Genomic DNA, 13,918 nt, shown 5'->3' with positions numbered 1-13,918 from the left:
TGACATCCAAGGAGCTCTAGATTTATTAGTCCCATTCTTTTTCTTGAGGGTTCGTATGTTCCCTCACTATCTCCCTCCTTGAATGCCTCTCACTGCTCGGACGCTGATTTACCTTCAAGTTCCTGTTTCCAGTCCACTTTGGCTCAATCACATCTCGGCTTTTCCCAAAATTAACTTTTCCCCAATTGAGAACCTTTATTACTGGTCTATCTTAGTCCTTTTCCATAACTACCCTAAATCTAGCTAAATTATGATCACCAGCACGAAGATGTTGTCCCACTGATACCCCTTCCACCTGCCCAAACTTCATTCCCCAAAACTAAGTCCAGAACTGCGCCCTCTCTTGTTGGGCTTGCTACGTCCTGCCTAAAAAAGTTCTCCTGAATGCATTTTAAGAATTCTACTCCCTCTATACCTTTCACAGTTTATATTAGGGTAGTTGAAATCCCCTAGTATTATTGCCCTATTATTTTTTTTGCTTCGCAGAAATTTGTCTACATATTTGCTCTTCTATCTCCCTCTGACTGTTTGGGGGTCTATAGTACAACCCCAGCAGTGTACTTGCCCCTTTTTTGTTCTTCAGTTCATCCCACATGGCCTCATTTGATGACCTCTCTAACATATCGTCCCTCCTCACAGCTGTAATTGTTACTTTACTCAATATTGCGACCCCCCAACCTCCTTTTTTAATCCCCCTCTCTATCTCATCTTAAAACGCTGTAACCAAGAATGTTGAGCTGCCATTCCTGCAGTTCTTTTAGCCATGTCTCACTAATAGCTACAATATCATAATCACATGTGTCCATCAGTGCCCTCGTCTATCTGCCATCATTCCCTAGACTCCATGCACTGACATTGAAGTGTTTCTGAAGAGGGCTGTCTTATGATTAGAGATTGTGTAGAATGGGCCGAAACACTCTGGAGTTTAGAAGAATGAGAGGTGATCTCACCGAAACATACCGACACTGGCGTTTAGCACTGCCAAACTCCCTTGTTGTCTATTTTCTAGCCTTTGTTTCTTCTGCCTTCCAAACATTAGCAAAATCTCTGGTGAGGATATTGGTCCCGGTCCTGTTGAGGGGCAACACGCCCGACACGTACAGGTCCCACCTCCTCCAGAAATGGTCCCAAAGCTTCCCTCCTGCACCATCTCTCCAGCCTTGCATTCATCTGCTCTATCTTCCTATTTCTGTACTCACTAGTACGTGGCACCAGGAGTAATCAAGAGATTATGACCTTTGAGGTCCTGCTTTTAATCACTTTCCTAGCTCCCTAAAATCTGCCTGCAGCTGAGCAACCCGTGGTGCATGGACTTGGCGCTGGTTGTACTCCCCAGAGCAAACATCGGGCTCACCAGTATCCAGAACTGAAAACCGGTTAGCAAGTCAGGGGACTCCTGCCCCACCTGCCTGGTCCTCCTTGTCTGTCTGGCGGTCACCCATTCCCTCCTATGCCTGCACACACTTAAGCTGCAGGGTGAACACTCCCTGAAACGTGCTATCCACAAAATTCTCAGCCACACTGATGCACTGTGGTGAGGGTTTCTGAACCTTCCACACTTTCAGGCAGTGAGTTCCATACCCCCACCACCTTCTGGGTGAAGAAATTTCCCCTCAAATCGCTTCTAAACCTCCCCCAAAATTACTTTAACCCTATACACCATAGTTGTTGACGCCTGTGCTGAAGGAAACAGGTCCTTCCTATCCGCTCTATCTAGGCCCCTCAAAATTTTAAAGACCTCATTAAGGTCTCCCCACATACTCCTCTATTTCAAAGAAAACAAACCCAGCCTAATTAAGAGGGTTGGTGGGCAGGAGGAGGTTGCAGAGATAGGGAGGGGCGAGACCCTGGAGAGATTTGAACAAGAGGATGACAATTTTAAAGGCTGATGCCACCAGCCATCTCGCCCAGCACAGAATGTGACGCAGTACCAACAGGAAGGATGTTACTTTAACTACTACAAATGCATAATAAGGGGAAATCAATCACTGTACATTTAACTAACAGCAACATGGAAAGAGGGAATTGAATGACCTTTAAATACCTAAGTCCACTTGGCACTAAAGGAACTCCAGGGACCCAAAATACTGACAAATGTTAAACTGTTTTGTTAAGAAATTGCGATCTAACTTTTTAAAAATAAATAGTTTAATAGAGATTCACACTGACTCACCTGACTGGCCGACTCATGATCCAACCCTCAAGCACCACGACTGGTTGCAGAACATTTTGCTCCCTGGGCCCTCCGGCTTCTGAGCTCTCTTCCTGTTAGTTCCCAGGGCAATCAATCACCACTCGCCAACATTATGCTGCCAGATTAAGTTGAGGGGCTCAGAGAAAGAAAGAAATTGAGGCCATGAATCTGAGTTAAGAAATAAAATTGGAGAAGCATGATTAAATGAACGAAGAGAGGCAATATAAACTAAAGGGTATAATCCTAAAGGGGGTGCATGAACAGTGAGACCTGCGGGTATATGTGCACAAATCTCTGAAGGTGACAAGATTGGTTGAGAAAGCAATTAAAAAAGCTTACGGGATCCTGGGCATCAGAGTACAAAAGCAAGGAGGTTATGATGAACCTTTATAAAACACTGGTTCGGCCTCAACTGGAGTATTGTATCCAATTCTGGGCACTGCACATTAGAATGTGAAGGTTTTAGTGGGTGCAGAAAAGATTTACAAGAATGATTCACGAGATGAGGGATATCAGTTACGTGGGTAGACTAAAGAAACTGGAGCTGTTCTCCTTGGAGCAGAAAAGGTTAAGAGGAGATTGGATAGAGGTGTTCAAAATCATGAGGGGTCAGGCTAGGGTAGAGAAACTGAGGAGGAGAGCTTTAAGGTGAGTGGCAAATGAACCAAAGGCGATGCAAGAAAAACTTTTGTACGCAGCGAGTGGTTAGGATCTGGAATGCACGGCCTGAAAGGGTGGTGGAGGCAGACTCAATCACAGCTTCCAAAAAGGAATCTGAAAGAAAAACATTTGCAAACTCGGGGGAAAGGGTGGAAGTGTGGGACCAGTTGGGAGCTGGCACGGGCTCGACGGGCCAAATGGGCTTCTTCCATTATCTGATTGGGTGAGCAGAACTACTCTGTTCCCTGACTCAATCTAAAGCCTTCCTGATTGTGACCACCTCTTTTAAACCTGCCCTGCACCTTCACTGCTCCAAGGAGAACCACTCCAGATGCTGCAGCCATCATCTTATTGAGTAGCGGAGCAGGCTCCAGGGACCAAATGGCCTATTCCGGCTCCTATTTCTTATATATTCATGTCACTGGTCACCATCCTGTACCTGAGGGCCTCCCTGCACCTGAGGGCCTCCCTGCACTAAGATGGCCGCCACGCATGCTCCCTGCCCTGCAGCGGGACAAACTATGACGTCAAGAAACGCCTCGTCCCTCTCGCTCCCCGCGCTGCCAAAGATGGGGGCCGCACTCCCCCCGACAAACCGCCATCTCACTCTCCACCCACCAGTAACCAAGGCCCGTCGCCGCCCGAAGCTATCCTGCAACCGCCACCCACCGACGACCCAAACCTCGCCGCCCGCGGCGTCAGTGAGTGTGTGAGGCCGCACGGAGCCTGGGCCGCCCCTACCCCGCGGTGTCAGTGAGAGATAGCCCGCACAGAGCCTGGGCCTGGCCGCTCCTACCGCCGCCCCCCGCGGAGTCACTGAGTGAGAAAGTCCGCGCGGCAATCTCCACAACGGCTCTCCGAACATCCGGGCCGCGAGCGGAGCCCGCCGGCTAACCGCTCTCTCGCGCGCCGCCGCCACTCAGCCCGCAGCCAATGGCGAGGTCGCACGGGGCATCAGCCCACCCAGCGGCCGCTGCTCTGCGCCAATCAGCGGCGGGGCGTGGGGCTACTGTACCAATCAGTGGGTGACCAATACAGGGCGCGCTCTTCCTGAGGGGGCAGGGTCACTGCGCCTGTTTAAAGGGGGCAGGGGCTTCTCTTCTGAGGCAGTCCCTCGGAGTCGAGGATGACTTGCTTCCACATTAAAAATGAATTCTCAGGTGACTGAAGAGTCCAATGCGTGACTTACAGTCTCTTTCACAGGTGGGAACAGATGGTGGTTGAAGGAACGGGTGTCACTGTCGCCTCTTGGCTTCAGCTTGCTCCCGGCGAAGAGACTCGAGGTGCTTAGCGCCTTCCCGGATGCTTTTCCTCCACTTAGGCCAGGGATTCCCAGGTGTCACTGGGGATGTTGCACTTGTTCTGCGTCGGCACACATTCAGAGACTGAACTCCAAGTCATAGTCAACATCTTCACTGAGGCGTAAGAAAGCATCGGCCTGACACTAAACATCCGTTAGACAAAGGTCCTCCACCAAGCTGACCCCACAACACACCACTGCTCTCCCAGTCATCAAGATCTACGGTGGACCATTGCCTAAACCTCGGAGCCTATTATTAGCAAGGGCAGACATCGACGACGAGATTCAACACCGCCTCCAGTGCATCAGCGCAGCCTTCGGGCGCCTGAGGAAAAGAGTGTTCGAAGATCATGCCCTCAAATCTGCCACCAAGCTCATAGTCTACAGGGCCAGTGATACCTGAGACGTGGACCATATACAGTAGACAGCTCAAATCGCTGGAGAATTACCACCAACGATGTCTCCACAAGATCCTACAAATCCCCTGGGAGGACAGACGCACTGACGTTAGCGTCCTCGATCAGGCCAACATCCCCAGCATCGAAGCACTGATTACACTTGACCAGCTCTGCTGGGCGGGCCACATCGTTCGCATGCCTGACAAGACTCCCAAAGCAAGCGCTCTACTCGGAACTCCTACATGGCAAGCGAGCCCCAGGTGGGACACCCTCAAAGCCTCCATGATAAAATGGAACATCCCCACCAACACCTGGGAGTCTCTGGCCAAAGACCATCCTAAGTGGAGGCAGTGCATCCGGGACGGTGCTGAGTACTTCGAGTCTCTTCACCTAGAGCATGCAGAAAACAAACTCGGGCAGCGGAAAGAACGTGCGGCAAACCAGTCCCACCCACCCATTCCTTCAACGATTGTCTGTCCCACCTGTGACAGAGACTGTAATACCCATATTAGACTGTTCCGTCATCTAAGAACTCACTTTTAGAGTGGAAGCAAATCTTTCTCGATTTCGAGGGACTGCCTATGATGATGATGATGATGATGATGCACTTGTTCAAGGAGGCTTTGAGGGTGTCACTGCCTGTTTTTAAAGAGGCAGTGTCCCTGGGATGGTTTAAAGGGGCAGTGTCTCTGAGACTCACAAAGGTGCAGTGTCCCTGTGCCTGCTTAAATGGGCAGTGTCTCTGTACATGTTTAAAGGGGAAGTGTATCTGCGTTTGTTTAAATTTGCAGTGTCTCTGTGCCTGTTTAAAGGGAGAGGGGGTGAAATTTTGCTACTTTGTATCTCCCATTAACACTCCCAGCTGGTGAAATGGGTACAAATGAGTTTGCGACTGGGCGCGGTGAGAACAGCGCTTTCCGCTAAATTTGCCGGGAGTTTTGCAGCGACGGTAAGACGTTGCACCCCGCTCTGCTGTGCTCAGTGAGGCTGACGTCATCACCATGCACAGTGCCCCGGACCAAAAATTGTCCCTCGCCCCCTGGTCCTGCGCCTGGCACTGATGACGATAGCAGCCGTGTTTCAGTCGGATGTCGGCTGGTGGAGCGCTACTTACAGGCCCCAGCATCTGGTTTACTTTTAGTTGGCCAATAATGCTTCTTTCTTAGTTTCACATAGTCTCTGTGCCTGTTTAAAGGGACAGTTTCTTTGGATTCTCTTATTAATTCAAACCGGTATGCCCCGCTTTGTGATTTGGAGAACACGACAGGCAGTGAGGTCAGCACCAGTGATACCGAACCTCAATCCTAATATCAGCATCTTGAAAAAGGTAAGAGGAAGGTTGAAAAGTCCAAGAGGACATTGTTTGAACAGCCAGAGCAAGAGCAAGAGGCAATGGGCAATCCTCATTGGGGACTCCACCATCAGGCACACAGACAGCAGCCTATGTAGAGGTAAGGCTCTGTCAAGAGCAGTCTTCTGTTTTCCAGAGACCAAGGTAACTGATCTCCAGCACCGTGTGGAAGAACTAATGAAAGGTGAGTGCCAAGATATTTAGTAGGTTTACATATTGGAACTAATGATATCATGGATAGAAGTCCATTTGTGATGCAGGATTCCTACAAAAGCCTCATAAATGTCCTTCAGCAAAGGGGTGCAAGGGTAGTAGTCTCCGGGCTATGAGGGGGGAAAGGGGTACTGAGGTGAATGATCAGCCATGATCTTATTGAATGGTGGTGCAGGCTCGAAGGGCCGAATGGCCTACTCCTGCACTTATTTTCTATGTTTCTACGTTGCCAGTCATGTCCAGATCGATGGAGAGAAATAGCCAAAACCTTGGGATTCAACATCTGGCTTCAGGACCTCTGCAAAAAGAAGCAGCTTCACTTCATCAATAATTGGGAGGTTTTCGCTGGACAAGGTAAGTTGTTTAGGAGAGACAACCTCCATCTTAACTTCTTGGGAGCTAAAAGGTTGGCAGAGGGTGCTGAATTATCTCAGAGTTCAGCAAGGGGATAGTGTAGATAAGTTCAAAGCTAGCCTTACTACATGTGAAAATTACATAGAAGCAAAGCATGACGTTGAATCAGTTAGGAAGCAAACAAGAATTAATAACTAAGAAATAGATGGGAGACCTTTAAATTGCCTTTATGTAAATGCAAGGAGTGTTGGAAGCAAATTGTTAGAATTGTAATCCTGTGCTGTGTTGGAGAATTTAGATGTATTGTGTATTTCTGAGACATGACTAGATGACAATGATGGCAGACATTCACCTAAAGGTCTACAATGGTTTGAGAAAGGATAGTGTAGGTCAAAGGGGAGCTGGGGTTGCTATTTCAATCAGTGAGAATCGAACAGCTTGAGAGATTTGATATTGCCTCATTAGGCACAGCTGAAGTGATCTGGGTTCAAGTGGACCAAGCTGACGGGCAGGGATTAATTATCGGTAATTGCCTGTATTTTTAATTGCTCACTGCACTCTGGAATGGTTCCTACAGATTGGAAGGAGACTAATGTAGTCCCCATTTTTAAAAAAGGAGACAATGCAGACCCGGGTAGCTATAGGCCCATCAGTTTGACATCAGTAATAGGTAAAACTCCGGACCCCATGAAGTCTCATGGCTTCAGGTCAAGCATGGATAAGGAAATATCCTGCTGATTACCACCTACCGCCCTCCCTCAGCTGATGAATCAGTACTCCTCCATGTTGAACACCACGTGGAAGAGGCACTGAGAGTAGCAAGGTCACAGAATGTACTCTGGGTGAGGGACTTCAATGTCCATCATCGAGTGGCTCGGTAGCACCACTGCTGGCCGAGTCCTGAAGGACATAACTGCTCGACTGGGCCTGCAGCAGATGGTGAGAACCAACTCGAGAGGAAAAACCTACTTGATGTCGTCCTTACCAATCTACTTGTTGCAGATGCATCTGTCCATGACAGCACTGGTAGCAGCGACCACTGCAGAGTCATTGTGGAGATGAAGTCCCATCTTGATACGGAGGACACCCTCCATTGTGTTGTGTGGCACTACCACCGTGCTAAATGGGATAGATGCAAAGCATATCTAGCAGTTCAAAACTGGGCATCCATGAGGCGCTGTGGGCCATCAGCAGCAGCAGAATTGTATTCCATTACAATCTGTAACCTCAAGGCCTGGCATATCCCTCACTCTACCATTACTATCAAGCCTGGGGACCAACCCTGGTTCAATGAAGAGTGTAGAAGAGCATGCCAGGAACAGCACCAGGCACACCTGAAAATAAGGTGCCAACCTGGGGAAACTGCAACACAGGACTACATGCATGCTAAAAAGCAGAAGCAGCATACTATAGACAAGGCTAAGCAATCCCATAACCATCGGATCAGATAAAAGCTCTAGTCCTGCCACATCCAGTCGTGAATGGTGGTGGTCCATTAAACAGTTAATGGGAGGAGGAGGCTCCATGAATATCCCCATCCTCAATGATGGCGGAGCCTAGCAAATAAGTGCAAAAGAAAAAAGGCTGAAGTGTTTACAACCATCTTCAGCCAGAAGTGTCAAGTGATCCATATCGGCTTCCTCCTGAGGTCCCCACCATCACAGAAGCCAGTCTTCAGCCAATTCGATTCACCACGATATTAAGAAAGGCTGAATGCACTGATATAGCAAAGGTTATGGGCCCCGACAACATCCCTTCTGTTGTGTTGAATACGTGCTCCAGAACGAGCTGCAACTCTAGCCAAGCTGTTCCAGTACAGCTACAACACTGGCATTTACCCAACATATAGAAAACTGCTCAGGTATGTCTGGTCCACAAAAAGCAGGACAAATCCAATCCAGCCAATTACCGCCCCATCAGTTTACTCTCAATCATCATCAAAGTAATGGAAGGTGTCAACAGTTCTATCAAGCAGCACTTACTCAGCAACAACCTGCTCACTGATACCCAGTTTGGGTTCTGCCAAGACCACTCAGTTCCAGACCTCATTACAGCCTTGGTCCAAACATGGACAAAAGAGCTGAATTCCAAAGGTGAGGTGAGAGTGACTGCCCTCTCGACATCAAGGCATTTGACCGAGTGTGGCATCAAGGAGCCCTAGTAAAACTGAAGTCAATGGGAATCAGGGGAAACATTTTTCACTGGCTGGAGTCATACCTAGCACAAAGGAAGATGGTTGTGGTGGTTGGAGGTCAATCATCACAGCCCCAGGACATCGCTGCAGGAGTTCCTCAGGGCAGTGTCCTAGGCCCAACCATCATCAGTTGTTTCATCAATGACCTTCCTTCCATCATAAGGTCAGAAGTGGGGATGTTTGCTGATGACTGCACAGTGTTCAGTTCCATTCGCAACTCCTCAGATAATGGAGCAGTCCATGCCTGCATACAGCAAGACCTGGACAACATTCAGGCTTGGGCTGATAAGTGGCAAATAAAATTTGTGCCACACAAGTGCCAGGCAATGACTATCTCCAACAAGCGAGAGTCTAACCACCGCCACTTAACATTCAATGGCATTACCCTCGCCGAATCCTCTACCATTAACATCCTGGGGGTCACCATTGACCAGAAACTTAACTGGATCAGCCACATAAATACTGTGACAACAAGAGCAGGTCAGAGGCTGGGTATTCTGCAGTGAGTGTCTCACCTCCTGACTCCCCAAAGCCTCTCCATCATCTACAAGGCATAAGTCAGGAGTGTGATGGAATTCTCTCCACTTGCCTGGATGAATGAAGCTCAACACCATCCAGGACAAAGCAGCCCACTTGATCGACACCCCATCCACCACTTTAAACATCCACTCCCTCCACCACCGCGCAACGTGGCTGCAGTGTGTACCATCTACAAGATACACTGCAGCAACTCGCCAAGGCTTCTTCAGCAGCACCGCCCAAACCCGCGAACTGTACCACCTAGAAGGACAAGGGCAGCAAGCACGTGGGAACACCACCACCTCCACGTTCCCCTCCAAGTCATACACCATCCTGATTTGGAAGTATATTGCCATTCCTTGATTGTCGCTGGGTCAAATTCCTGGAACTCCCTCCCTAACAGCACTGTGGGAGTACCTTCACCACACGGACTGCAGCGGTTCATGAAGGTGGCTTACCACCATCTTCTCAAGGGCAATTAGTGATGGGCAATAAATGCTGGCCTTGCCAGTGACACCCACATCCCATGATCGAATAAAAAACTCGCAGCCCAGCAATGTGTTCAGCACAGAATGATCCCACACAAATCTATTCCCCACTAACACTTTCCACATTCATTCACTAGAAACAGCCCAGTGCCCGCGAGTAACTGCAGCTCTGTGTCTGACTTCAGTTAAACACACAACTCAAAACATTGCAAAGAGAAAACAAACCCCATTATAGTTCAACAGTCTATTCATGAGCAGTGAACCCTTCACCCCAACTCCTCATTCACCCCTACTCTCCAACCCCCTCACCCCAACTCCTCTCTCGTCTTCCATTGACTTGAATGGATCGTATACTGACAATTGATATGTCAGAATTTGAAAGATATTTACAAATGCATCGAGGGGCTTTTAGAGTTTGGATCTTTCTTTATTCTGTCCACTCGAGGAGTTAGATAAACAATTTTCTCCTGTGAATAAAAAGCTGGAGTACTGGGCCATGATGTGTTTACTTGTTCATCTTATTGTCTCTAAATATTTAATCTTGTGGTTTCAGACACAAGATAATCAAGCTCATAATAGATTGTCTTTTACTGATGTTATTAACAGCACTGCAAAATACAGACAGTATAGTTACCTGATCTGGAGAACGGGGATAATACAGTGAATTCAGAGCTCTCTGCTCCCCAGGTCTGTTCTAACAAGCTGCGGCTACACTGGTGATATTTATGTTTACTACATTCATGATCTAACCCTGCTCAAACCATAACCAGGATATCTGTGCATTGTTCTGACTGTGACCACATGGCTGTGTCTCTATCATACACAGACACCGTTTCCTTGTTTTACATCTCCATACACAGACCGTCTCTTTACACATTACACATCACCCAGTCCAGGATGGCCAGCTCTCTAGTTGGCTCTTGATATATTGGTCTAGAAAACCATCCCTTATACACTCCAGGGAATCCTCCTCCACCATATTGCTACCAGTTTGGTTAGCCCAATCTATATGTAGATTAAAGTCACCCATGATAACTGCTGTATCTTTATTGCACACATCCCTAATTTCCTGTTTGATGCCATCCCCAACCTCACTATTACGTTTGGTGGTCCATACACAACTCCCACTAGCGTTTTCTGCCCTTTGGTGTTCCACAGCTCTACCCATTATAGATTCCAAATCATCCAAGCTAATGTCCTTCCTTATTCTATTGCATTAATCTACTCTTTAACCAGCAACGCTACCCCACGAGAGTCGGCGGCAGTTGGTGAGGTGCGAGTCCGGGGTCGGAGGCCTATAAAAGGCCCAGCGGCAGCGAGAGGCAGTGGCAGTTGGTGAGGCGTGAGTCTGGGGTCGGAGGCCTATAAGAGGCCCATAAGAGGCACAGCGGCAGCGAGAGGCGTACTTGTGCAGCTACAGGGAGAAGGCAAAAAAGAAGTAGAAAGAAACAGAAAGGTGATGTCACAGCCAAGGGGGTAAGTGATTGGCTGGTGATTGGTGAGTAGTTTTTCTTTCTTCTCTTCTATAACAGTAAGTAAACTTTAGCATTGTTGTTGCCTATCTAAGGGTTAAATCATGACAGAACAGCTCGACCATGTGTTATGCTCCTCCTGTACCATGTGGGAACTCAGGGACGACTCCAGTGTTCCTGACAACTACGTGTGCGGGAAGTGTGTCTGCCTCCAGCTCCTGACGGACCGCGTTGCGGAGTTGGAGCTGAGGGTGGATTTACTCTGGAGCATCCACGATGCTGAGAATGACGTGAGTAGCACATGTAGCGAGTTGGTCTTACCGCGGGTGAAGGGTCCACAGCCAGATAGGGAATGGAAGACCAGCAGGAAGAACAGTGCAAGGAAGGTAGTGCAGGGGTCCCCTGTGGTCATCCCCCTGCAAAACAGATACACTGCTTTGAGTACTGTTGAGGGGGATGACTCATCAGGGGAGGGCAGCAGCAGCCAAATTCATGGCATCGTGGCTGGCTCTGTTGAACAGGAGGGGAGGAAGAAGAGTGGGAGAGCGATAGTGATAGGGGATTCAATTGTAAGGGGAAAAGATAGGCGTTTCTGCGGCCGCAACCGAGACTCCAGGATGGTATGTTGCCTCCCTGGTGCAAGGGTCAAGGATGTCACTGAGCGGGTGCAGGACATTCGAAAAAAGGAGGGAGAACAGCCAGTTGTCATGGTGCACATTGGTACCAACGACATAGGTAAAAAAAAAGGGATGAGGTCCTACGAAACGAATTTAAGGAGCTAGGAGCTAAATTAAAAAGTAGGACCTCAAAAGTAGTAATCTCGGGTTTGCTACCAGTGCCACGTGCTAGTCAGAATAGGAATCGCAGGATAGCACAGATGAATACATGGCTTGAGCAGTGGTGCAGCAGGGAGGGATTCAAATTCCTGGGGCATTGGAACCGGTTCTGGGGGAGGTGGGACCAGTACAAAGCAGACGGTCTGCACCTGGGCAGGACCGGAACCAATGTCCTAGGGGGAGTGTTTGCTAGTGCTGTTGGGGAGGAGTTAAACTAATATGGCAGGGGGATGGGAATCAATGCAGGGAGACAGAGGGAAACAAAAAGGAGACAAAAGCAAAAGACAGAAAGGAGATGAGGAAACGTGGAAGGCAGAGAAACACAAGACAAAAAACAAAAAGGGCCACTGCACAGCAAAATTCTAAAAGGAAAAAGGGTGTTAAAAAAACAAGCCTGAAGGCTTTGTGTCTTAATGCAAGGAGTATCCGTAATAAGGTGGATGAATTAACTGTGCAAATAGATGTTAACAAATATGATGTGATTGGGATTACGGAGACGTGGTTCCACGATGATCAGGGCTGGGAACTCAACATCCAGGGGTATTCAACATTCAGGAAGGATAGAATAAAAGGAAAAGGAGGTGGGGTAGCATTGCTGGTTAAAAAAGAGATTAATGCAATAGTTAGAATGGACATTAGCTTGGATGATGTGGAATCTATATGGGTAGAACTGCAGAACACCAAAGGGCAAAAAACGTTAGTGGGAGTTGTGTACAGACCTCCAAACAGTAGTGGTAATGTTGGGGAGGGCATCAAACAGGAAATTAGGGGTGCATGCAATAAGGGTGCAGCAGTTATAATGGGTGACTTTAATATGCACATAGATTGGGCTAACCAAACTGGAAGCAAGACGGTGGAGGAGAATTTCCTGGAGTGCATAAGGGATGGTTTTCTAGACCAATATGTCGAGGAACCAACGAGAGGGGAGGCCATCTTAGACTGGGTGTTGTGTAATGAGAGAGAATTAATTAGCAATACCGTTGTGCGAGGCCCCTTGGGGAAGAGTGACCATAATATGGTGGAATTCTGCATTAGGATGGAGATTGAAACAGTTAATTCAGAGACCATGGTCCAGAACTTAAAGAAGGGTAACTTTGAAGGTATGAGGTGTGAATTAGCAAGGATTGATTGGCGAATGATACTTAAGGGGTTGACTGTGGATGGGCAATGGCAGACATTTAGAGACCGCATGGATGAAGTACAACAATTGTACATTCCTGTCTGTCGTAAAAATAAAAAAGGGAAGGTGGATCAACTGTGGCTATCAAGGGAAATCAGGGATAGTATTAAAGCCAAGGAAGTGGCATTCAAATTCGCCAGAAATAGCAGTGAACCCGGAGACTGGGAGAAATTTAGAACTCAGCAGAGGAGAACAAAGGGTTTGATTCGGGCAGGGAAAATGAAGTACGAGAAGAAGCTTGCAGGGAACATTAAGACGGATTGCAAAAGTTTCTATAGATATGTAAAGAGAAAAAGGTCCCCTGCAGTCAGAATCAGGGGAAGTCATAACGGGGAACAAAGAAATGGTGGACCAATTGAACAAGTACTTTGGTTCGGTATTCACTAAGGAGGACACTAACAACCTTCCGGATATAAGAGGGGGTCAGAGGGTCTAGTAAGGAGGAGGAAGTGAGGGAAATCCTTATTAGTCGGGAAATTGTGTTGGGGAAATTAATGAGATTGAAAGCTGATAAATCCCCAGGGCCTGATGGACTGCATCCCAGAGTACTTAAGGAGGTGGCCTTGGAAATAGCGGATGCATTGACAGTCATTTTCCAACATTCCATTGACTCTGGATCAGTTCCTATCGAGTGGAGGGTAGCCAATGTAACCCTACTTTTTAAAAAAAGGAGGGAGAGAGGAAACAGGGAATTATAGACCGGTAAGCCTGACATCGGTAGTGGGTAAGATGATGGAATCAATTATTAAGGATGTCATA

General features: G+C 47.9%; 1 protein-coding gene across 9 annotated transcripts in view; it reads right to left on the bottom strand.

The window, feature by feature from the left end:
- Positions 1-2,177: 2,177 nt before the first annotated feature.
- Positions 2,178-13,918, bottom strand: part of LOC139253747 (zinc finger protein 664-like) — a 35,411-nt gene continuing 23,670 nt past the window's right edge. For all 9 annotated transcript variants that reach the window (XM_070873536.1, XM_070873541.1, XM_070873540.1 and 6 more), the window contains one exon: positions 2,178-2,362. In XM_070873536.1, coding sequence (XP_070729637.1) covers positions 2,318-2,362 — 45 coding nt within the window. In that variant the 3' untranslated portion in view covers positions 2,178-2,317. The remainder of the gene's footprint in view (positions 2,363-13,918) is intronic.

Source organism: Pristiophorus japonicus, unplaced genomic scaffold (assembly GCF_044704955.1).
Source record: "Pristiophorus japonicus isolate sPriJap1 unplaced genomic scaffold, sPriJap1.hap1 HAP1_SCAFFOLD_510, whole genome shotgun sequence".
NCBI classification, from domain to species: domain Eukaryota; kingdom Metazoa; phylum Chordata; class Chondrichthyes; family Pristiophoridae; genus Pristiophorus; species Pristiophorus japonicus.
This window is presented reverse-complemented; position numbering and strand designations above follow the sequence as displayed.